Source organism: Alexandromys fortis, unplaced genomic scaffold (assembly GCF_014885135.2).
Source record: "Alexandromys fortis isolate MF-2015 unplaced genomic scaffold, M_Fortis_MF-2015_v1.1 scaffold_59, whole genome shotgun sequence".
NCBI classification, from domain to species: domain Eukaryota; kingdom Metazoa; phylum Chordata; class Mammalia; order Rodentia; family Cricetidae; genus Alexandromys; species Alexandromys fortis.
Window position 1 is genome coordinate 1,933,172 of NW_026067943.1, and position 25,461 is coordinate 1,958,632.

The 25,461-nt window shown below is 44.5% G+C and overlaps 1 protein-coding gene across 3 annotated transcripts in view; it reads left to right on the forward strand.

Annotated features, from left to right (window-relative positions):
• Nucleotides 1–25,461, forward strand: part of Lmcd1 (LIM and cysteine rich domains 1) — a 61,263-nt gene that overhangs the window by 15,639 nt on the left and 20,163 nt on the right. Inside the window, exons 2-4 of one of the 3 annotated variants that reach the window (XM_050148563.1) lie at nucleotides 12,773–12,828; nucleotides 19,152–19,240; nucleotides 24,552–24,807. In XM_050148563.1, coding sequence (XP_050004520.1) covers nucleotides 19,152–19,240; nucleotides 24,552–24,807 — 345 coding nt within the window. In that variant the 5' untranslated portion in view covers nucleotides 12,773–12,828. The remainder of the gene's footprint in view (nucleotides 1–12,772; nucleotides 12,829–19,151; nucleotides 19,241–24,551; nucleotides 24,808–25,461) is intronic. The other 2 variants (XM_050148562.1, XM_050148564.1) reach the window with 2 other exon arrangements.

Here is a 25,461-nt window from a genome sequence, read left to right on the forward strand (position 1 = left end):
GGCCCTGGTCTCCAAACAACAGCAGTCCCATCTTAGAAGAGCTGGCCCTCTTGAAGAATGACTGAAGGCTGGCTGAAATCGAGGCCAAGCCGCTTCTAGCTCAGACCCATATCTAGTTTAATTTTCTATCCCTTGATGAATATTTATACCAAAATAGGCCAGTGGAAACGTTCCATCTGTGAGGGTTTGCAGAAGTTTGTCTTTCCGTAGCCACCTTGACCAAGCTTAAAGAAACAGCGGAATCACTGCCAACTGCGGAGTCTTTGAAGTGCGGGAGATGCGGAGACGGCTCCGGACCGTAGTATTTCTTCTTATCTTGAAGACTAGAAGTTGGCATTCCACCCTCTTTTTCTTTTTTAATGCTTAGTATCAATGCGGCTTAGTGCTTTATAATTTTAGCCAAGCCTTCAATACCACACTGATCATGGTGAAAAGTGTTTTTGAAAGCGTGGATAACACTATTAAAATTTTTTCTGAGTGAGCTTGCTCAGTTAATTGTTGTTTTAAATTTTTTACTTTAAAAAGAGTGGGGGTGGGAGACAATTCAGTTGGTGCAGTGCAAACATGAAGGCCTGAGTTCAATCCCCAGAACCCATGTCTTTTAAAACGACCAGGCATGGTGTCATGCTCTTATAATCCCAGTAGTGGGGAAGCGGAGACAGGTGTATCTGGGTCTTGTTGGCCAGCTAGCCTGGCCTACGCAAGTTGGAGCCCAGTGAGATATACCATCTCAAAATTAAGGAGAGAAATGAAATTCCAGGGTGTCCTCTGTCCTTTGTCCCCTCTTCCTCTCTCTCTCACCCTCTCCCTATCTTTCTCCTTCTTCCTCTCTCCCTCCCCTCTCTCTCATATGCACATGCATACACACATGTACCTGCACATCCATAAACAACCACTACACTCTTACACAAGTTTCTTTCATTATCCTCTTTTTTTTCTACCCATTACACTTCAAGACTCTCACATTCTAGGCAGCAGCCCTCTTTTCTTTACTGGTAAAGAGATGTCTCCCAAACTGTCTTCTTTGCTTCTTAGCAGCCATCCTGTACTCCTCAGAGCCCAGGCTTCTCGACCCTACGCTGTCCTCCTCATGAAAGGGTAAACTAGAATCCTTGTTCCTGAATAAAGAGTATTGACTTCTCTGGCAAAGCACAGGCAGTGGGCCATGCATTGCATCGGGTCAAAGTTTCTCACATCTTTACAGGAATCTGTTTTTACAAGAGGGAGAACTCAGGCTCAGAGGCATGACATGGATGGCTTCAGTTATAGGCTTAATCGCTGACAAAGGTGAAGGACAGGAAATTCAGCGCTAGATCTTCCCTCCTTCCCTAGGATGTTTTCAGTTCCCTGAGGTCTAGGATATAAATTTGTTCGTGGGTTGAATTTAGTCAATACACAAACATGAACATTGACCAGACTCTATCTCCCTTCAGATCGCAAACACTTCTGATTCTATAGGGGAGAAAGTCTTCCCTGTACTGACATGTCTGACTTCTCAAGCATTTAACCAGATTTATGCTAAAGTCACGTGAGCCAACCCAAAGTGCTTAGAAGGAAATTTTATAGAATTGGAATGTAATGAAACTGTTTCATTATTCATTATTTTTAAAGGTTTATCTGTTTTTATTTTTTATGTATATGACTGTGTTATCTACTTGCATGGCTGAATATTGTTGCATGCTTGGTGCCCACAAAAGTCAGAAGAGAGAGTTGAACCCTGTAACTGGAGTTACAGATGGTTATCAGCCATCATGTGGGTTCTAGGAACCAAACCCATGCCCTCTAGAAGAGCAGCCAGTACTCTTAACCCGTCCCCATTTGCTATGTCTTACGGCTGCTTTCTATTTTAAATACATTTCAGGGGTAAAGTTATTTTTCAAGAAACAAGTTCTCCAAAAGTGATCTGTGTAACTATAAATAAGCCGATAGTCACACAGATGGTATGTAGAGGACAAAGGCCATGAAGAAGGAAGACGGGGTTCTGTAAACAGCTGATGTTTGATTTCTCCCGATCTCCAAAACACTTTGTGTTTTCCCAAAACATCTTATATGTATCATTATGTGTGATTCTCACAATGATGCCATGGAGCTGCTAAAGACTATAATTCACATTCAAAGATGAGAAAGGACTGGGAATTAGGTCAAGGGTAGAGTTGCATGCCTGTTATACATGGGATCCGAGGTTTCATTCTCAATACTATTATACAAAAAGTCTAATAAGGCTGAATGTGGTGGTGTAAACCTGTAATCCCAGAATCCAGCAGGGAAAGAGGGTCTGAAGTCCAAGGCGGTTTGCAGATACAGAGCCAATAGTTCAATGCCAGTCTCTGTGATACGTGAGATCCTGTGTCCAGAAAGGAAAAAGTATAATGAAAACGCAAAAGTTCTGAGATTGAAAGGACAGAAAGAACTTTCTGGAGCTACATGGGTAGCACGAATAGTATCCAGAGTTTACATTTAATGCCACAAGTGCCAGCATGCACAGAACTTCCCCCAACACTCTGTGAGCCACCCACAGCAGGAGTGGATAAAGAGATAATCCCAAGCTGATGCACCAAGACCAGAAATGCCACGGAAAGCCTGCACAATTTAACAACGCTCTCAGATTGGCCTAGGTTTTCACTATTTCCCAGTACTTGTATATATTCTATTTCCTAGAAGAGCCTGGGACAGAGTCTCTATACAGAAATATGCTCTGCTCTTCCCTCCCTGCGAAGTCACTTTCGAGAAGACAGTGACGGAATGTGTTTTCCTGTCCAGGCAGTGTCTTTTACATTCTGGGTACTGGCATGTGAGCTACGGCCTGAAGTAGAAATGGACCACTCTGTGAGGAAACGTCCGTCTCTGAAACAAGGAGAGCAGCTCTTTCCAAGTTGGCCTTGAGTGGTTGGCTGAGATTTGGCACTAGATTCAGGTGCCTAGACAGATAGATGGAGCTGGCATAAATGGAGATCAGGTGCCAAAGAAGAAAAGGGACAGTTTCATGTGTCTACACTCAAGAGTCCAGTATCTGAGGAGGGTAGAGGAGGGAGCTGCAAGGGAGAGGTGAAACCACTTGATGGAGTCCAACAGGAGAGAAGAGCTGGTGCTAGAACCAGGAAGGAGAGGGGACAGCTGAGCAGGGCTCAGAAGGGCACTGACTAACGTCACAGAAAAGGACCATCTAACGTCTTAGTTTTTGATGCCAAGAAACATAGACAAAGACAAAAACTGAGAGTGCTGTCAAAGGGACTTTCTAAACCAAAGTGTGTTTTAAGGAGCTACCATGTGCAAGGCATCCTGGGGACTAGCAGTAGCCCAATGAACTAGACTCCCGCAACTCTGTCATCTTAAAACTTGCAATCTAGCAGAAAGAGTTGTTAAAGGTCATCAAAGTGGGCAGAAGATGAGGTCCACCATGATGGGTACCACAAAGAAGTGAAAGGCACAGCACTCCAAGAGCACATGACAAGGACACGTGAAATTTTCCGCAAACTACCTTGCATTCTATAGTTTTGATTTTCTCATTTGAATCACATCTAGTAAATTTCAAAGGTGAGACCTTGACAGTGAGTTGTTTGTAGGTGAATGGCCACCTCTAATGTCCATTTCCTGTTTGGTTGATTGGTAGGGTTTTTTTTTTCTATGCTTGTCTTTACTTACTTTTATTTATCATTATTAGTGTGTGTGTGTGTATGGTGTGTGGGTGTGAGTGTGCATGCATGTGTGGTGTGTGTGAGTAAAGTGTGCATATGTTCCAGCACACACATGGGAGTTGGAAGAAAACCTTTGAGAGTTGGTTTCTCCTTCTACCGGGGGTTCCAGTAATCTATTTTCAGGTCATAAAGTTTGTGTCACAACTGCTCTTACCCCTAAGCCTTCTGTTTGGCTTTGGTTTGTTTATTTGAAACACGGTCCCCCTGTGTAGACCAGGTTGGCCTCACACTCATATAGAGCCCCCTACCTCTGCCTTCTCAGTATATGATTATAGGAATAAGCCACCATGCCTACATCTAATTTCTGCTTTATAAAATTAGACTTAGAAAAAAAATTGACCTATGACCTTCTTAAGGTCCTTTCAGTTCTAAAGATCTACAGCTTTCTTACATTCAAAAGCCAACTGTACCTAGGGTACAACTAGGTTCTTATGCAGTGCAGAAGTCAAGGGAAGGATGAAATACTTGGGCTCAAAAGCTGTCCTTAATATTCAGTTTTTAAAAATGTCAGCAAGAAAAAAGAGAGAAGAGGAGTCATTTATAAGATGAGTGTCCTTTGAAACCAGAGAAACACCTCCTTAAAGGCAGCCTCGTGTGTGTGTGTGTGTGTGTGTGTGTGTGTATAAAGCTTCCATTGTCAATAAGCTAACCTACAACTTAAGTTTGAGGTTCCTAGCAGGAGTGAATAGTGAAACCTGCCGACTTTTAATAACTGGGCTACAAAACACATTTAAACAGCAAGTTTCCTTTCAAGGTATTAAGACTCAGACAGGCAAGATTTAAAACCTTCCTGCTTGATTTTCTCCAGCCCCCGCCCCTTTCCTAAGCTAAGGCCAATGAAAGCATATCATCCTGAAAATTAGAATTCACACACGCATGCACACACACACACACGAAATTATATTCTTATAGGATTACATTATTAAGCTAGCACAATGCTAAATACACAAGTGTCTCACCAAACTGAAAGGTATAATGAACAGATATCGCCAAACTTAAGATTAAAATTTATACTAGAAACAAAGTTTATGAAGAGTTGAAATCTAAGAGCCATGAGATGAACTAGACTCTGAGTGTAACCTGAAGACATCAGGCCCAGAAACTCCAGCAGCTTGTTCTCATTTAGAAAGTGTGGGTGCGGGGGAGGAAGGGATCCCATAAAAGGACCTTATTTTTCTTATCTTCACTTCCCCCAAGCTACTTGGATAAGATTCTCAAGGGAGTCCGATCAACTTCTGGGTCATAGTGAGGGTCATATAGCTGTGCTCTGTTATCCACAAAGCTGCAGGTCAGAGCCAAAGAAGGAAAACGTTCCTAGGAAGGGCTGCACTGGAGGAAGAAGCACCAGGGAAGGGATCAGAAGTGCCAGGTCAGCTACCACCTCTAGGATTCCTCTTCATAACGTATACCCATGCTGTGGGGATGGAAGTGTCTCACGAGATCCATTAGAAAACACCAGGGTGTTAGATGGGCCAAGATCAAAAACACTGGTAACAAGTTATGCTGGAGAGGATGTGGGGTAAAGGGAACACTCCTCCATTGCTGGTGGAAGTGCAAACAACTTTGGAAATCAGTATGATGATTTCTCAGAAAATTAGGAAACAACTTACCTCAAGACCCAGCAATACCACTTTTGGGTATATGCCCAAAGGATGCTCAATTGTACCATAAGGACATGTCCTCAACTATGTTCATAGCAGTATTATTTGTCATAGACATAACCTGGAAAAACCTAAATGCCCCTCAACCAAAGAATGAATAAAGACGATGTGGTACATTTACGCAATGGAGTACTATACAGCAGAGAAAAATAATGACATCTTTAAATTTGCAGGCATGGATCTAGAAAACATCATATTGAGTGAGGTAACCCAGACCCAGAAAGACAAATATAATATGCACTCACTCATAAGTGGATTTTAGACATAAAGCAAAGAAAAACAACCTACAATTCATAATCCCAGAGAGCCTACCTAGACAACAAATAGGGCCCTAAGAGAGACATTCATGGATCTTATCTACATGGAAAGTAGAAAGATCTCCTGAGTAAATAGGGAGCATGGGAATCATGGAAGAAGGTAGAAGGTGAGGGGGGAAGAAAGGAGGGGAATAGAGAAAAATATATAGCTCAATAAAACAATTTTAAAAAGAAAAAAAACATCAGGGTATAGATTAGGATATCTGTGGTAGAGGGCTTGTCTAGCTTGCATGAGGCCCTGAATTCAATTCCCCAGCACTTCCCAAAGCAACCACAAACACCCAAGTGGGGTATCGTAGAGTGAATGCCTGTAATCATAGAGTTCATGAGACAACTGAGGCAGGAATATTAGCATAAATTCAAGGTTAGCCTGGCTATAGCCCAGACTAGACTGGGCTGCAGTGTGAGATACTGTCTTTTAAAACAAAGTCCTCTGGTAGGTAGGGATGTAGCTCAGTTGATAAACTGCTTCCCTAGCACTCAGAAAGCCCTGGGTTCAATTCCCCAGTACAACATACGCCGTGAATGGTGATGCACTCAGGAGGTAGAGTCAAAGATAATTCAAAGTCATCCTTTTCCATGCAGGGAATTTTAGGCTAACCTGAGCTGCATTAGACTTGCAAGCCCCACTAGAGGTAAGACGAAGAAGATACTGATGAGAAGACCCTTTGCCTTGTACATTTCTCTTTTCATGTTAGCCCATGCAATGTTGGTAGCTAGTTCAAAAGCAGTTGGTGCCAAAGGAAAATCTGAGTTCAGTCTTACAAGCCTTGTCCCATCAATCCAGTGGGGTATCAAGAAATAAGATTTGTGGACCTGCTTTGGATACTGCAGTGTGTAAACATGGGCTATCAGCAAGCTGCTGGCCGCCAAGGAGGCTGGCTTCCTCTCTCCCTCCATCACCGTAGTTCTCACCCTGCCAATAGAAAGTTAAACAAAACTGTCTGTGTCCAAGGTTTGGACGACCAAGTTCCTAGATTTTCCATGTGCTGTCTCATGCAGCTGGTCGCTCAGCAACAAATTTCTCAGTATAAGAGTTGAAACTTTGCACCTTGCCCTAATGCCTTTGTCAAAGTAACCCCAATCTCCTGACCTCTGGAAGATTCAGGGGTCTTTTGATGACCACATACAGGCATGTACTTTCAAGGGCTCTTGCCAAGGCCTAGAAGAGAGGATCCATCTGTCCAGATCAGTTCATAGAATTTTGATAGCTCTCCTTTCTCAGTGTCTCTCGTCTCAGGACTTTCTAAGAACTGTAAAACCTTGGGTGAGGGTCTTATCATTTTCCCTATCTTTTAAAAATACAGGAGCTAAAAGTACAAAGTAAAATGACAGTGCAAAGAAAGAAAAGGGAATAGATAACTTCCTACTTTGGTTAAGCAAGCACTTTCTCTGTTATAGCCTAGGGCTTGTGTGGAGAGGTAGACATTACTAGTAGACATACGTGCAATTCCTGTCTGCCTGTTCTACCTCAGTGCAACTTAACTGAGCTCATCATGTCATTCATGGTACATGGACTGCCCTTCCTGAAGAGGAGCGTTTTCAGGAAGTCTGGCTTTGTTGCCATTTCAGGATGCTAACACCTCCCCTGGCATGGACCTAGCTTGGGAATTTAAGTACCAAATGCAGTAATTGTCCTTCTAACCAGACACAGGGAAGCCACAGCCCTTCCTCTTTCCCCAGAATATGCTGACTGCCTCTTCTCCAGGCTGCCACTGACTGAGACCCTCCATCCTCCCTGAGGCTGATGGCAGCCCCCACACCTCCCCAGCTCTAGGGTGGAGGGGATTAAGAAACTCTTCTAGAAGGAAGTACCCAAACTGGGCTCATACGAGCTCCATGACTGCAAGCTGCATGGAAAGCCACTGATTTTTATTATTTTCTTAAGAGGTGTGGTATTCTGGAGGAAGTGGTCTGGCTGAGAAGGTTTCTCTCGTTCTTCTACCCAAGAACCTCCGGGGTCTTGGCAAAGGTCTAGGCTTCCACACTAAAGTATCCCAACAATCAAAAAAAGAAGTAAGTTTTCCACCAAGTGCAAGGCCTTAGTACAGCAGCAGTAGTAATAATAATAACAGAAGAAGAAGAAGAAGAAGAAGAAGAAGAAGAAGAAGAAGAAGAAGAAGAAGAAGAAGAAGAAGAAGAAGAAGAAATTATTCAGAACACACTGTAATCTAAGTCTGGACTTGCTCTTTTCTGCCCACTGACCAGTTCCTCCTCCATGAGACAGATCCTGTGCCCCAGTGGAAGCTGACCAGGGGTGGGGTAAGGAGGGAGGTAGATCCGATACATGACAGAGTTCCTTTGTATCCAGATGTTTTCCTCTAATGCACTGCAAAATGAATTCTCCCAGTCTTGCCTTTTCCACCCTCAAGAACTGTTATTCTCTGTTCATCTTCTGGTTTGTTCTTCACTCAACTCCCCAGGTTTTGGAAAATACCCAAGTAAAAACTTTAGACCATGGCCATAAAAAAAATAGTATTTTCCCAAATATGGGAGGAGTGGGTATAAGCTGTATTCTAGAGGGTTCCATCAGTCACTTGAGCAGGCTTTGAGGGAACTGACTCAGAACATGACAGCAGCTAAGGGGAGGCATAGAAATGGCTGCTATCTTTCTCCTTCGCTGAATGATTATCTGACCTGAGTTCTTTACCATGACAAGGAAGCCAACCATGCCAATTACTTCTAGAACAATGCTGAATCTCACGAGACAGTGGCAAAGATCTTGTCTTTATTAGGGGACACATAACAGCATTCTTGGCAATCTTTGGTTCTCTCTCTCTCTCTCTCCCCACTCTCTCTCCCTCCTCTCCCTCTGCCCTCCCCTGTGTGTGAGCATGGCTCCTACAGTCTCCATACAGGGCATTTTAGGTTCTCATCTAGATAATTATGGATGAGAATAAATCGCCTCAGCTCTGATATCCTTTCACTGAACTGTGTAGTGAGGCTGAAAATTCACAGACTAAACAAAAACTGAGATTAGCTCTGTTGGTCCAGTGCTTAGAATTCTAGGAGTGGAAAACTTCGTGTGTTGTTTGTTAGAGACATTTGAAGCAACAGATGAGGATCACAATCAGGGGGTGGCAAGCTGATGGTCGCCATGCCTGACCTGGGCCTCAGGGTAAAGCATCACTGTTTTCCTTCTAGTTCAGTTGGTTCATATGTGTCATAATTATTCTGCGGACCACCTGCAGTTGAATAGGGAAATTCTCACCTCCCTAAATATTATTTTATTAATTTTGAGACCAAGGCCTTTAGCTCAAGTTTGTTTCAAACTCCTTATGTAGCTGAGAATGTTAGACCTGGAGTTTACCATTTTAGCTTGACTGGCTGGCCAGAAAGCCTCCTAAGATCCATGCCCCACCCCACCCCCAGCACTGGGGTTACAGATGTCCCTTGCTGTGTCTGACTTTAGCTCTAAAATACAGCTTTTAAAACAAATGCTGCACAAAACATATTTTACTCTGTATAAGGAGTATTCCTTTGGAATTTCTTAGTTTTCATCCTTTTGTTCATCTACTCATTTTCCTCAGTAGAGTTTGTGCACATTCAGTTTTGGTACAGTTCAAGTCTGGGGTAAAATCAGATTCTCTTTGTCATCCTTCCCACCATCAGTATGTCGTGTTTAACATGGAAGCACAGTTCACTGAGGTAAAACTACCTCAGTGTAGAACTGGCATACAGAAATTATATGTACATGAGGCCTGCAAGTTTGTGTTCCTGTATCTGTGGACATTTTTGAATGCTTTGACTGTATCTGTGGACATTTTTGAACGCCTTGACTCGTGAGCCTCCCCCACAGTTACCTTTCTCCTTGTAATGAAAGTAACTAAAATCCACTTTTTTGGCAAATCCTAAGTACAAAATTATAATCAAAACACTATATTTTAGATCTCCCAGATGCACTCTCATTGTATAGCTCACACTTGGTGCCCATTTAGGACCATCTCCCCGTTTCCCTAGACCCAGACCCTGGCACTCAACACCCACTCTGTTTCTGTGGGACCCTCTTAGGATACCTACATGAGAATGAGCAATGCCTGCCTTTCTGTGCCAGGACTAACTGATTTAACCTAATGCTTCTGGGTCCATCTCAGTGGCCAAAACCAGCAGATATTATTATTGACTGATTACTAATTAACTAATTAATAATTGATGATAAATAATATTAATTATTTATTGTATGTACACACATGCGTACATGCATGCACACATGAGCATGCACGTGCAGAGCCTGTAGAGGTTAGAAGATTGCATCGGATCCCCTAGAGCTGGAGTTACAGGCTACTTTTAGCTGCCCTAGATGACTACTGTGAACGAAACTCAAGTCCTCTGGAAAGTAGCAAGTGCCCTGAACCACTAAGTCATCTCCCTAGGATTTCTTTTATTAAGGATGTACTAAGGATGACATATACAGCATTCTACTGGAGGAGTTCACACACCATTCTGTTGCTTATTCATCAACTGGTTGACACACATCTAGCTTGATTCCTTATCTTGGCTATTGTGAATAAAGCTGCAAAAGATATTGGGATGTAGCCACCTTCTCTAGTAGTGACTGCTTTCATTATTTCATTATTTATAATCTCTTTCCAGCTATATAGATACAGATATCTAGTACTGGGAGCCTAATACTGCTTTCCAAATGGCTATTCTACTATTATAACTTATATTCCTACCAACTGTATCCAAGGGTTTAGAAGGGAAAATTATTAAACCAATGGGCTAAAAAACTGAACTCTGAGTTAGAGAAGCTGAGGGTTGGACTAAGACAGAAGGACTGTGCTGAGACAGAAGGGCTCCCAATCTTGTCTATACCCCTGGGGAACTTCCAAATATAATGGCACCTATGACCAAGCCCTGTGTTTCAGCCTAGGCCTTGGATGGATCAAAAGATCAGCAGGAATGGAGAGATGCCTCAGTTAGTAAAGTGCTTGCCACAAACTCATGAGGACCTGAGTTCAGATCTGTAGTACCCATGTAAAAAGGCCATCTGTTGCTGTGTGAACCTGTAATCCCAGTACTGGGGAGGCAAGACAAGGGGACTCCCAGAGCTCACTGATCAGCCAGTCTAGCAGAAACAGTAAGCCCCAGGCTCAGTGACTCTGCCCTAAAAGATATAACAGAGATGGAGGAAGAAGTCTAAAGTCAACCTCTAGCCTCCACATGTGCACACATAGGTATGCAGACAAACACCACACACACACACACACACACACACACACGATTTCCAAGGACTCACAAGTTCCAAGGTGCTGCCACTGTGGTTACCGCCACAACTAGGAGACTACTCCTTGACATACACCTGCCTCCGAGACTTGCTGCAGCATATTGTCCAGAAAACTCTAAACCTAATACATCTGTACCTCAGTATCTGTAAGGGATCAGTTATGGGAATATCTCAGATACCAAAATTCAAGGTGCTCAGGACGCTTATAAGAAAACAATGTGTCACCTTGCACAGGATCTGTGCTTGTCTCTCAAATAACACCTCACACAGTACCATACTATGCAAAATTGATAAAAATCTATACAAACACACATTTTCTTTTATCCATGGTTCATTAGTGTTTATTTATGCTAATATATATGGATGCATTGCCTGCATGTATGCCTGTGCACAATGTGTGTGAATTTCCCTTGGAGGCCAGGAAAGGCACCAGATCCCTTGGGACTGAAATTATAGATGGTTATGAGCCTACACATGGACTCTGGAAACAGAATCCTGATCCTCTAGAAGAGAAATAAGTGCTCTTAACCACTGAGCAATCTCACCAGGGCCTCTATCCACGATTTTCATCCAAGGTTGGTTGAATCCATGGTTATGGTCTACAGAGGTAATGAAGAATAACTACACTTACTACAACTGCTGTTATTCCTGTTTATTATAAGAAAGGTGGAGCCTCAAGCCACTTGTAGGCTTGAAGGTCTCTGAGGGTTAGATAATTATGAAAAGAAGCTTAGAATGTGCATTGAAGACTTCCAGAGACCCAGGTGCAAAGGCACTGAGAAAGGAATTTGAGTGGCAACAGTAAACGGAAATTATTTGAACTCGTAGCATGAACCTCATCAGGTAGTCCAGTGACATCAACCTCCAGGGATCCTTACTAAGAGCTGGAAATGAACCCAGGAATGCCTTCCTTCTTGGCTAAGAAGGAAGTTTGTTAGTTCTTATTTTTGTTAAGCACTGACAATTTTGAGCAGTGGACTTTTAGCACGTAGTCCCCAAACCACCATCTGTCTCACCATCTCCACCATGTGGGTCCAAGATCAAGCTCCAGATCCATGATGTTGTACTAGGTATTAACAACCTGGTCCCTTTCCAGGCTTCCAGGAAAAGGCAGAATATATGTGATCCATGACTCTGATACACTTCCTCTAACTATGACCTTTCCCTCTGTACTTGAAGTCTATCTGTTGCCTTGAACATCTTTCAGTTTATTGATCCAAACAAGAGAAGGTGGTAGAAATCTGAGATCAAGGAAATTGTATCTGAGCCCGACTCTATTTCTCATAAATCAAACTTTCCTAGGACCTCATGTAGTTGTGTGCTTGTTTGTTTGTTTGTTGCCTTTGGGAACCCAAGACCTAGCTGCCCCGCAAAAAAAACAGAAACCTATTCTTACTTATGAATGTCCAGCCTTAATTTGACTTGTTTCTAGTCAGCTCTTTTAATTTAAGTTAACCCATTTCTCTTTCTCTACATTTTGCCTCTGGGCTTTTTACCTTTCTTTATTCTATGTCTTCCCTTCTTACTACATGGCTATGGCTGGGTGTGGCTGGGTGGCTGGCCCCTGGTGCTCTCCTCTCCTTCTTTTCTCACTCACCCTCATCCCTTTTATTCTCTCTGCCTGACAGCTCTAACTATTCCTCTCTTGTCTAGCTATTGGCCATTCAGCTCTTTATTAGGCCAATCAGGTGTTTTACAAAGTCATAGTAACACACCTTCACAGAGTTAAACAAATACAACATAAAAGAAAGCAACACAACTTTGCATCATTAAACAAACATTTCACAGCATAGACAAATGTACACATCTCAAATTATTATTCCACAACAATCTCATGACCCTAAAGACCTGCATTCCTCCTTTTGTTCCCAGATTCCCAGAATCAAGGACACCTTCAGTGGAAGCTGTCTGGGATCTGGAGACTTCTGGTATGGTAGAGAGTCGGACCTGGGTTTTCATAATCCAAGTATGAACTATGTCTTAGGAAGTAAACCCCATCAGTTCTATGGACTTGTTTTTCTCATGAGCAAAATGAAAAATACCTTCCTTCTGGGATCACTATGAAGACCAAGCAAGATAAGGGGTGTGCCCTGACTTTTAAAATGTAAAGTATAGTATTCTTGGTGGGATGACCAATAACAGGTTAGCTAAGGAGCACACATAAACCTACCTGGTGCAGCATCATGGCTCAGTCACATATACTCTTGGATCTTCCAGAAGAGCCTCAATATTTCTGGACCTCAGTATTGAGATCTAGAAATGAAAGTAATAAAAAAAAAAGTACCTCTTTGGTACAGTTGGCAGAATGCCTATATGAAATATTACAGTATGTAAATGCTAGACATTTGCCTGGGACAAAGGGTACTCAATAAATGTTAGCTACATTCATGATCATCGAGAAAAACAGAGCATAACACAGAAGTGGCTTTAGAAGCCCCTCCCTCCTCCAGAAGGCCGTGTTCTTGAACATCTGCAGGCTAGGAATAACGGCAGTCTTCAAAGGCTGATCCTAGGGGTGAACAAAGAGTGGTTAAGGAAGTGAAGGCACTTGGCGGAGTGCAGAGCTGTGGGTATTGGCCTATTTCTAGTAGTGGGGTGGTTTTAGGATTGGTTTAGCTGAATGTAACACAGGCTCTTTCTGGACCCTCTCAGAACTTCAGCCTGCTCCTCTCATCTCCATTCTCATTCCCTGTTTGCTAGTGGAATTTTTTTGAGGTCGACTTAAGTAACCTAATAGGTTAGCCAGTGACCCTGAATGGCCTGTATTTGTAGGACTTACCTATAAAAATCCCCTGACAGATTGAATCCAGCATTCATTTGAAAGATGTTGCCTCAGGAAGCACTGAGGATGGTCACGGGGTTATGTGCAGGTACAAATAGACCACAGTCAGAGGGCAAGACTGTGACTGTCACATAATCACGAGATCCTCCTCCTCATAAATGAAAGAACCTGGAAGGTTTTAGGACCAGCTCAAAACCCTTTAAGGAACCAGGTCTTAGATAGTAATTTGATGTTAGGACAAGGTGGGTGACCAATTACAAGACTAATTAATGTCACAATCTGAGGAGTGAAATTTTCAAAAACACAGAGATTATTTGTACCTCCCAGGACCCATGACTGCAAGTCAGCATGCAGGGTAACTAAGTGTTAGAGCTCAGGGAAATGGATGCCACTGCATGATACATGAATCAGGCGAGCTACAAACCAGTATCCTCCTGCCATTTTCATCTTACGCGAGTCCCGCAAGGAGAAAGAAACTGAGCAGGACACCTCTTTTCTAATCCCCACGCTCGCCCCGAACACTGCAGTCATCCCTTTTAAATGCCTCTCCATCCCAACCCCATATTATTCTCTGTGCTAACACTTTGTTATTAGCACAGTTCCTGGCGAGTGAAGGAGATGGTCTTGTCCATAAAGTAGCAAACACGAGGACCCAGGTTTGTATCACTGGCACTCACATCTCATCCAGGCAGTGAAGAGCGGTGATGCATGCCTGTAACCCTGGTGTGGGGGCAAAGGTGGGGAGAAGAGGGTCCCCAGAACTCAGTGGCCAGACACCCTAGCTGAATCCAGTGATAGACAGTTGCTCAGAGAAGAAGGTGGAGAAAAGTAGAGGAAAGTATTCCATGCCAACCTCTGGCTGCCACATGCGTGGGTACACACACAGAGTGAGAGAGAGAGAGAGAGAGAGAGAGAGAGAGAGAGAGAGAGAGAGAGAGAGAGAGAGAGAGACTTCCCCTAGAAGTTCACCAGAAAGCAAATGTTTAAAGGAGATTAGAGACCCCAGGCTGTCTCTTGCTCCCTATACCTCCAGTAACTGCCTAAGTCCTGTGAAGACCTAACTAAGTCTTTAAAGGAGGTAGGGTGGACTGGGAAAAGGGGAGGGAGAGGAAGCTTTGATTTGGATGGAAAAAAACAGGAAAATAAAAAATAAATGCACAATTCAGTTCTAAGAATTTATATTACATGTACCACATCCTACCAAACCAGAGCCAAAACCAGTTGTCAAAATGCATTTTCTTTCCCTCAAGAGAAAAGGCTGATTAGATGCTGCATTCTAAGAAACCTTTGTTAAAGGGATGGTCCCCTTAAGCATCTATACTCAGCTCCTGGGAGAGGCTGGGAGACACAGTGCCATCCGTCAACAGCATCTCCTTCAGAGAAGGGCACTGTTTATAAACCAGAGGCTCTTATTTGGAGCTCTGCTGCGGGCCAATTCCCCTCCCCCTCCTCAATCAACAAGGTCATCATTTCCTCTGTGTTGAAGATCCTTGGGTCTGCCTGGCTCCAGTGAACGGCATGCAGGGAACAAGTGACTGTTTACTGTGTAGAACAGTCAGCCAGAAAACTAGTTACATGCATGGCCTGCCTGCCCAAATGTAGCTCTTCCTTGCAAGGCCATTTGTTTTGCTTTCCTCGAGCTTTTGTTGTCATGGAAACTGGCCCACTGGCCAGCTGGAGACTAAGTTCTGCTTCCTGTTCCTATACCTACATCGCTATGGCTACCTGGCCCAAGCATAGACCTCCTCCATCATCACATGCTTGAAAACAGTGGCCTTTCTTCATTAGGAACAGCTTGCTGAAAGAGGTTATCAAGTATGACAGCCATTTGCAGAGACCTGCATTGGGCCTGCATGAGCCTGGCCTGTGTGCAGCCAGCCATGAATGGAGGAGAAGTTCATAGAGCCCTGGCCCTCTTGCCGAAATACCAACTACCGAGAGAGTCTAGGAAGTGGTGTCTCATTCTTTTCAGTTGTGTACCCACCAGGTTCCAATGCACAGCTCTAAACCATGGTTATACACACACAACCCTGGTTAAAACTCTAGCTCACAAAACAAAATGATGTGATGTGGGAAACAGATTGGTAGGGAAGGGCAAGGGGGTTGACCTAGTAGAAGGGGCAATGAGAGAGGATGGGGGTGAGGGAGAATGCTTTCATTATATGTGTATGAGATTGCCAACAAACAAGTTTAATTAATAGAAAGCAGAACAAAACCAAAAGAGTTTCTCAAGGACAAAGGCTAAAATCAGCCTTGCTTAATCACAAAGTATGGAGCCTGCTTTGGCCTTGTGCTTTGTTTTGTTTGCTTGTGTTTTTTGTTGTTGTTGTTGTTTTTATTTTTCAAATCAAATCACAGAGACAACAAATAGGTAAGGAAGAAAGTAGAGAACGAAAAACATATGGGGTCTGCCCTTCCAAAAATAGTTCCCCCAGAAGTCCCCATGGAAGCGAAAGCTTGAAAGAAAGTTCCAGAACAATCAATTCAAGGTCTTTCGAGCTGTCTTTCACAAGATCTAATGACAACAGTAAATACACAGTGCGTAAAAAGTGTGTGTTAAATCCTTCCCAGTGTCTCGTTTAACCTTCTTGGCAACTCCGTGAGGCATGTTGGGTTCCTATTATCCCAGTAGGTCAGGAAGAGAAAGACTCAACAAACCCAGCCATTGGTCCTGTACAATAAGAGAATGGGACAAAAGTCACACAAAAACCAGCCCAGCCTGACCCCACACCAGGGCCCCTCTCTCTGAAACAGGGGCCCGCTCCCCTATTCTCTTGTTGCAGCTAGCACAGGCTGGCAACTTAAAGGTTAGCAGCCTTCGCACGTCCGGTGCCCGCCATTTGTGTTCTCTCACGTGATCCATCCTCACTTCCACTCCGCTGCCATGAGCTACTCTGTAACATCTCCCAAATGAGTGCTGTGGGGGACACAAGCCAGGCAGCCCCACCCAGGTGGTTTTCTTGTTTGACAAAGCAGAAACCTGATCTAGGCAGAACAATGGCTTGCATCCAGTCACAGGCATAGCTGAGAAATGCCAGACCTAGCACAGGGAGTCTGGTCACCACATCACAGGCTGTCAGGCTGAGGAACAGCCCTGTCTTACATCACTCTTTCTCAACCAAACAGGAGTTAGCAGCCACACTGAGGCTCCACTCCAGATCAGCCCTCAAAACTAATCCTCTTCTGGGAGGACTGTTAAATAGCCCCTCATTAGGAGATCAGCTCTGCTCAGGCCTGCCGTGCCACTTAGGAAATGCTTCCGTGAATGACTTCTTTCCAGGCCTCTGGGTGTAGCTGAAACACTCCAACAATGAAGCCTTATTTGTGAATTAAGCACACTTGGAACCCCTTGAGTAGTAAGTGTGGAAAGATTGCTATATTTCAGCTCGTATAATTTGAGGTGTAGGGAGGAGGAGGAGGAGGAGGGGTGGATGCAAGCACAGACACAGGCCAATAACTTAAGGAACAAAGCTCTGTCTATGGAACCCGGCCCCCAACTTAGGAAGATGGTTAGTGAGTGACCTGAACCATCTCACTGCTCACACTTAGCATAGATCTGTAATCTTAACCCTCAAGGGACTAAGGCAGGAGGATCTCATGCTTGCGGCCAGAATAGATCACATAGTAAGACCCATTTCCAGGGGTGGGGGCATGTATAACATGATTTTAGCACTAATCAGACACAAATATAAGTACACTGCCCTCTGAATGCCCACAAAACTGCTGGTCTAACTGTTGGGAGATGTAGGTGCAGGAGGGAGATATTGTAAAGGATCATTAAGAATAGGTTCACCTACAAACTTCACCAGGTCCCCTCCCCTCCCCCACCTCCACACATGCTTTTAAAACCAAACAGAGGGCTATAGAAAAGTCCCAAAATTTCTTGCCTTACAAGCATGAGGACCTGAGTTTTATCACCAGGTCCCACATAAACAAAAGCCAGCGTGGTAGTACATAAGGCAGAAACAAATAGATACCCTGGGCTCGCTAGACAGTCTAGCCTGGGCCTGCGCCTGCGCTGTGAGTTCACCACAGGATAAGACTCTTTCACATAAACAGTGTGGGTTGTGCCTGTGGAGAAACAATACCCATCATGGTCTTCTGGCCTTCGTGAGTGTGTGTGTGTGTGTGTGTGTGACACACACCACAATCCAGTGAACCACAAAAGTCCCCAGAAGCACACCCAATTTGTGACAGCAAAGTACACATTCTACCATTTGTTCTCCTCACAGCTTGTCCCTTCCCACTGTTTTCTGTCTATTCAACCTACACAGTCTAAATCTCCAAGGGGCCTAGTTGAAGAAGCCTCCCTCTTCCTCCCATATGGGTTTATGAATTGATGCCTTCTTCAATACTTCTAACATTTATGTCCAAATCACAGTCTGGCACCGCAACTTATCCCTCGCTGCTACTCAGCAGCGGATTGCAAAATTGAGTGAGAAGTATGAGCTTCCCTTTCCAGAGCCCCTGGCTTGTGCACCCCTTTTGGGCATACAGCCTCTAATACTAAAGCCCCCATGCACGGCACAGAGTGGACACTAAGCAAACGCTCTACCTTCTGTGCATTTGTCAAGATGAAGAACTTATTCCTTTACGTTTCTAATGGGTTGAGCCTTGCCTGCTTCTGATAAGAACAAGATGGTTCACACACCTCTACCAAGTCTTCCCTTCCCCCATGCCCAGGGGAAAGCTAGGTTAAGTTTCTCAGCCTGCAGATCCATCACTAACCCGCCACCTCTCCAATTCTAATGTAATAAATGTCTGGGGATTCTGTTAAAGGGCAGTGTGATGAAAAGGGGCCAGGGATTTTGCTTTTCTGGTGAGCTTGTCAGTAAAGTTGCTGGTTCGAGGACCCCACCAGAGCCACTGAATCTAACCACAACAGCAATGGCAGCCAAAGGCACTCCTGTTTCCTAGGGCTTATAATGAATAACAAAAGTTGCCTTGTGTGTTTCCCTCCCCGGAGAGGAGATTTCAAAGGCTCATGAGATTGTTCTTGGTCCATTAACAAAATATTTAAGTCCTGCTCTGAGCCATAAACAGCTAAGGCATGTTCCTTTGTTTGTGCCTGGAGTGTTGGTTCGGTCACATCCTATCAATAAATCAGAAGGCAATGAAGGAGACGCTGGAAGATTCCATTCCAGTGATAGACAGATTAAGACAGGAGTGAAGGTGGGGAAAGAAGCAGATGGCCCCTCGTAGCAATCTTTCCAGACAGCCCCGGCACTCAGAGACAGCCTTGGAGCCTGGCGGGGAGCCCCAGTAGAGCTTTTATTAGGAAGGGCCCCACCCTTCAACACTTGCCGCCTATGGCCCCATTCCCGGATGTTCTTCTCTGTTCCCAGTAAACAGTGAGTGGCAGCGTATTGATCAGGAGCCCTTTGAACCCCACGCAGGCCTTTGCTGTTATGCCAACTCTCCCAGAGATCAATGTGAAGGAAAACACCCTCTCTGTGCCTCCTTTTCCAGATGTCCCTGGGCCAGCAGCAGTCGGCAAGGGGCGTGGCTTGTCTGCGGTGCAAGGGAATGTGCTCCGGCTTCGAGCCTCATTCTTGGAGGTAACGGATTTGTTCAAGGGGACTCTGCCTGCTTTTGTTACTTGACTGTCCTTTCCAAAAATGTGGGTGGTTCTCTCTGTTGGCACGGGGTTGGAGGATGCATGCTAGGAAGGGCAGCTGGGGAATGAGGCCCTCTTCTTGTTCTGATTCAGGGATGGATAATGTTGTAAAGAACTTGGGGAGCAAAGATAGGGAAAGCTGCTTTGCATTTCAGAAACCATTTTAAGGTAGATGCTATCAAGCCTGATCCAGCAAGAATTTTTTTTTCTTGCTGTGATCAAACATCTAACAAGAAGTGATTTAAGGAAGGAAGAGTCTTCTTTTGGCTCGTGATTGGAGGGGACACCATTAGCCATGCAAAGGAAGGCATGGTGGCAGGAGTGTGCCATTGGTATTCCTTGCATCTTGGTGGAACAGGAAGCAAAGGCAAGACAGGAAGGAGAGAGCCTGGCTATGAGAAGCCCAAGGACCCAACTCCCGTGGACCCATTTCCTCCAGCAAGGCCCCACCTCTTAACGTTTTTATAACTTCATAAAACAGCTACCAGCTGGGACCAAGCATTTGAACATAGGAGCCTAGTGGAGAGATTTTACATATAAGCCACAACAGATGACTATGGAAAGATGGATTTGGGGTGTCTATGGGGAAGGGCTGTCGACTCTCAGGTCTGAAGATGGCCTTGGTCTCACCTCACTGAAGTAGCATCTCTGGGGTGGATTTTAACCTAGGTGTGGCTCTTGAAATAGAGGCCAAAAGTAGAAGCAGAGAGAGAGTTCTGCCAGGAAAGTGCTTGGCTTGCAAGCATGAGGACTTGATCCCCCTTCCCGAAAGGCAAATGTCTCTGAGGAGGCAAAGAGAGGAGGATTCCTGGTGCTTCCTGGCCACCCAGCTAGTCTCCTCAGCAAATTCCAGTAGAACTTCTTCGCAACTTCTAAAGCACTGTGAAGCTTTGTCTCAAATAACAGGAAAGACGGCACCTGAAAAATGACCCCGAAAGTTGCCTTCTGACTTCACATAGACACACACACTCACACACACACATGCACGCATAGGCATGCATGCGTGCACGTAGTCAGAGGCGGTCCATCCACAGTACTGGGAAACCAGAACCTGTGATTCCTATCCTTCCATGAGGAGTGTCGGGTCTGGCTAGAGTTCTGGAATTTGTCTTCTTTCTTCTTTTATCTCTGAGGACTTTGAAACAATGTGGAGGCTGCCAACAAACATAATGTCCCGGCAATCTTCACGCCAGTATCTATGCAGACAGTTGTTCTAGAGTTATGCAGGGCACAAACTGGGTGACTGTGTCTGCCACCACAGAGATAGAGGCCACACTCCATAGACCACCATAGCAAACCAAGAGCTTTTATTATCAGTGTCTTATTATAGCTTGGACATTCAATGCAGATCAAAATTCCCCAGGGCTTTCCTAAGATATTAACATTCATGGTAAGATTGTAGTTGCAAAATATCTGCTATGCATAAGACCCTATCTCAAAAGAAAAAACCTACTTATTAATAAGCAAACTCTTCTATAAAGAAATGTTAATCAACATCATATATTAGATAATATTTCTCCTTTCTGCAAGTATGTACATGGAAGGTGGGTAACTGGAGAGAATTCGCTAACTGACGTGATTTGAACTTAGGCCTGAAAGAAATGCAGTCTCAAGCTCATAAACATCTGCACTATGGTGGATTGTGAGCTCTGTAGCACTGCCCCGTTCCTTTGCTCCATTCCATTTCCTCACCAGCCTCAGCCTTAGCCTCAGAGGAGCCCACATGGTCTTCGATATTGAAGGGACCTTGGAAGTCATATAACCCAGGCCTCTGTCCCCTTATAACGTCGCTCTTCAGCTGACTTGATCTCAGCAGCAAGGACTCCACCCATTCCTGTTTTAGCCATTTGAGCAGATTGTAGTCTGAAGGGAAGTTACCTTCTCCACCATGTCAATACTAGTTTCGAATCTTCCTTTTTTATATCGGGTCTCAGACAATATTGAGGAATCTCTGCAACTCTTTGTGGATCACTTTGTAAACTTCCTGAGACAGGGAGTAAATGCTCGCTCCATGCACAGGGTCAGTCCTGGGCTGCTGCCACCTACCATCCTAAAACAGTCCTGTAGTGTTTGTGGTTTGGTAGTCAGTTGTTTACGGAGGCAGAGCAATCTGGCCCTATCCTTCATGCTTCCTAGGAAATTAAGTCTCCTTGCATTGTTTTTTTTTTTTTTTTTTTTTTTTTTTTGTTTTTTTTTTTTTTTTTTTGGATTTGCCTCCTGAGTGCTGGGATTAAAGGCATGCGCCACCATCGCCAGCCTTCCTTGCATTGTTTCAATCCCTCTGTTTCCTTGTCATCCTGCCCATGGATTGAATAGCAAGGAAATTCCTTGAGAACCATGGATTGAATTTGGAGGTCCTACATAGAACATGTCATCTTACATTAGAATGACCACATGAGGAGCTTAAACCCAACCATGTTGATGCAGTGCTGTCTCAGCATCTCGGGAGGACACACTTCCACACATCTTCATGTCCCAGTTTTGACAGTCAACTGATGAAGATGCTCCATTTGTTTAATTTCTCTTGCTGTGATAAATACAGCAACTAAAGCAACTTTAAGAGAAAAAGTTCATTTGGGCTCACAGTTCTAGAAGGTGTATAGAGCCCATCTTGGTGGGGAAAGCATGGCAGCAGGAACATGAAGCTGGCCCGTCACATTGTGCCAGCAGTCCAGAACGGAGAGAAAACAGGAAGTGGGGTCTGGCAATAAAATTTCAAAGCCCGCCCCCAGTGATACTCTTCCTTTGGCAAAGCTCTACTTCCGAAAGTTTTATAACCCCATAAACATCACCATCAGTTAGGGGCCAATTATCCAAACATCTGAGTCTATGCAGGATATTTTATATTCAAATCACAGCAGTTACTTAAATAACTTAATTTCAGTCGATCTGGTTTGAAAGGAAAGCCCATGTCTATCCAAAAAAGAGAGGAGGAACTGCCACATTAATGCTACTTAGGTTCTTTGGGGTAGTGTATATGTCCCTCACAATATGGGTACCTAACAAGATCTAGGGCAGAGTGGGAAGGTGTCTTTCTCAACTGTCACAGTGAAGCAGCGTGCCCAGCAGTTAAGAAGAGCATAACTATCAGAGGAAGTATCCTGGACACATCCTCAAAGATTATCCTCATGTTCTCCATCTCAAATGGTTTGCATTCCCAGTGACTGGGGTAGCATCCTTGGATCCCACATTGACCAAAGCAGCCCAGAGCAGCTCCACATCCAGGTCCTCAAGTAGGGTATAGGGAGACCAGGGGGCCAAGAAGAACGCAAAAGACTTAGAGACGTGACTGCTCTGTGTCCCAACACACTGGGCTTTTCTTTCCACTCCTGCTGTGGTCAGCTCTCAAGTGAAAATGACTAACACCATCCATCAACAGCCTTCCATTCTGCCTCTCTTAAGGAGAGGTGAGAGAATCCAATGGATTGTGACTGAGATGTCCACTTGCACATAACAGGAGACTCCTTCCTGTGGGATCAAAGAGAAAAGACTTCTCATGTGTACCCTGTGGTGCTCTTAAGGTCCTTTGTCTTCCATGGTGCTGGGATGAATCCTTCAGGTCATAGATTTAACTCTTCTCATGTGGCAGTACCCCAGATGTGCAGTACCCCAGATGTGAACAGTCCATCCATCATGCCACACAAGATGCATCCTGATGCTAAACAAAAAAAAATAGGTTTTTTTCCAGGCTTCCTTAACATAAGGGTTTCCAGACTCCAGAGCACAGAGCACTGAACTCACATCTGTGTCCTACCTACTCACATTTGGGAGTGAGTCAAGGGTAGCAGAAATATCCCATGCCCTGTAACTTACTGCTGTTCAGCCTTTTCTTCTTTTGTGTTATACTTCCCTCTCCTGCCCTGCCAGTTGTGAGCTCCTTGGAGGTTCCAGTTAAACTTCCTCTTCAAATGAGATGCACTTTTCAACCCCACCCCCACCACAGGCTTTTGAAGTACTGGGACAGCTGGAGGGAGGCTGAACTAGAGGATGTGTCTGCCCACATCCAAGGCTTTTATCAACTAGATGATGACAGGGGCACCCTGCCTCCAACCACGATGATAAAAACTGCCAACATTGCTAACTACCAACTTAGGGACACGATCTGAAGCAAGTGACCATGGCTGTAAGACTGTCTATCCAATGATACCTGTGACAGCCAGGTGTAAAAGCAAACAGGGCTCTTTCACGTTGCTTGGACCCCATAATGCATCCACAGCTAAGCCCCCTTGCCTTGCCCTATTCCCTGCGGTTGGTCTTAACATTGCTCACATTTTTTTAAACAGTCTCTTAAATTGCACGCACTGGGGCGTCTGAGACACTGCACAGCAAACCTATGGTGACAGGCCTGTGAGGGGAGGGGGAACACTTTCCTTCTCACACCCCGGAACTCTCTTGGAGTTCCAAACCTCAACAGCATGACACAAAACAGTCAAACACTTTCTTTTATTAATTGTCAGAGAGAGAGGCACCAGGGCTTTCAAGTGAACTTGAAACTTCCCCAGAATGTATTTCCTCCTCCTGGGCCCCTGACAGAGCCACCCTCCCTGGACATCAATCTCCCCGGCTGGAAGGTTTTACTCAGTTCACTCCCTTCCCCCTGGCTTCTGTCCACAAAGCTGAAGAAAATTCCCACCAGATCTCACTTCAGTGGGCATGCTGAAGAATTTCAACCAGAGCTTATGCAGCTCATGAATCACAGAAGACAATTTTAATGATCCTTAAGAGTGGAGAACTTAGCATACCTTTTTTTTTTGTAAAGGGCCAAGTAATAAATATTTTGGGCTTTGAGTATCAGAAGGCCTCTGTTGTAACTAGTCAGTTGTGCTGTTTTAGCCCCCAAAGCAACCAAGGGTAGACATACAAATAAATGAGTATGCTGTGTTTCAATAAAACTTTATTTGTAAAAAGAAAGTCAGGGGCCAGGTTCAAACTACACTCCACACACATTTTGAATAAATTTGTTTTTGCCATGGTAACCATCAAGAGGAAACTGCAGCTCTTGTTTACAACAAACATGGAACACAACCTTCTCAGATGATATTTGCATTCTGAGTTCCCCAGAACAAGACAGAAAGAGACAAGTGTGCTGCCCCAATGCTATTCTCTGTCCCAAAGACCTTGCCTGTCTGCTGTCAGTCTTTCAAGGTTAATAAAGTAAAACTCTGTGCTTGGGTACAAAACGGTAGATAATGTTAACTGCCGAAGCATGTCATCTCTGGAGGATGACCTCACTTCTTTCTACTGTCCCCCAGGAAAATATGCAAGTCTTGTAAGTGTAGCCAGGAGGAGCACTGCCTGAGCTCCGACCTGGATGACGATCGGAAAATTGGGCGCCTGCTGATGGACTCCAAGTATGCCACGCTCACTGCCCGGGTGAAAGGTGGAGACGGCATCCGCATCTATAAGAGGAACCGCATGATCATGACCAATCCCATCGCCACCGGCAAAGACCCCACCTTTGACACCATAACCTATGAGTGGGCTCCTCCAGGAGTCACCCAGAAACTGGTAAGAATTGGTTCTTCCTACCCTGTTAAGTATGAGCTGTGTCATGGTTTCCTGAAACTCAGTGATGAGGTAGAGATGGCCACAGTTTTAGCTCTGTTCCTGTGTCCGGTAATGACACAAAAACAGTCTGGGCCTCCATTTTTCTCATTCACAGAATGCAGAGAGGTCTTCATATGAACTTTTGAGGGCTTTCCAGTTCTATACAGGGCCATTCACTGTGTCTTTGGGGCTCCTCATTTCTGAACAGGAAAATGGTTTATCACAGTTCTCTGAATGCTCTTTTTTTTCCTCTGCAAGATGTTTATTTCCATAAGCAATGATCTGGAACCCTCAACAAGCCTATGGAAAAACAGAGGAGCCATCCTCCCTTCTCAGACAAGATCATCTCTTGATCTTAGATGAATGAATGAATGAATGGATGAATGAATGAATACCTACTAAGCATTCATGAACTCCACCACCCTGCAAGGCAGATTCCCTTACAACAAGACACAAAGAGTGGCTTTTGCAAGTTGTCCAGGTGAAGCAGGGGCTGATGATGCCATCAAAGCAGTGGCAGAGCCAGGGCATGCCAAGGGATCCGGAAATCCGGTCTACCCTCAGCTCCCTGGGTGTGCAAACCATCAGTTGGTGTTCACAAAGTCAGCTGCACAC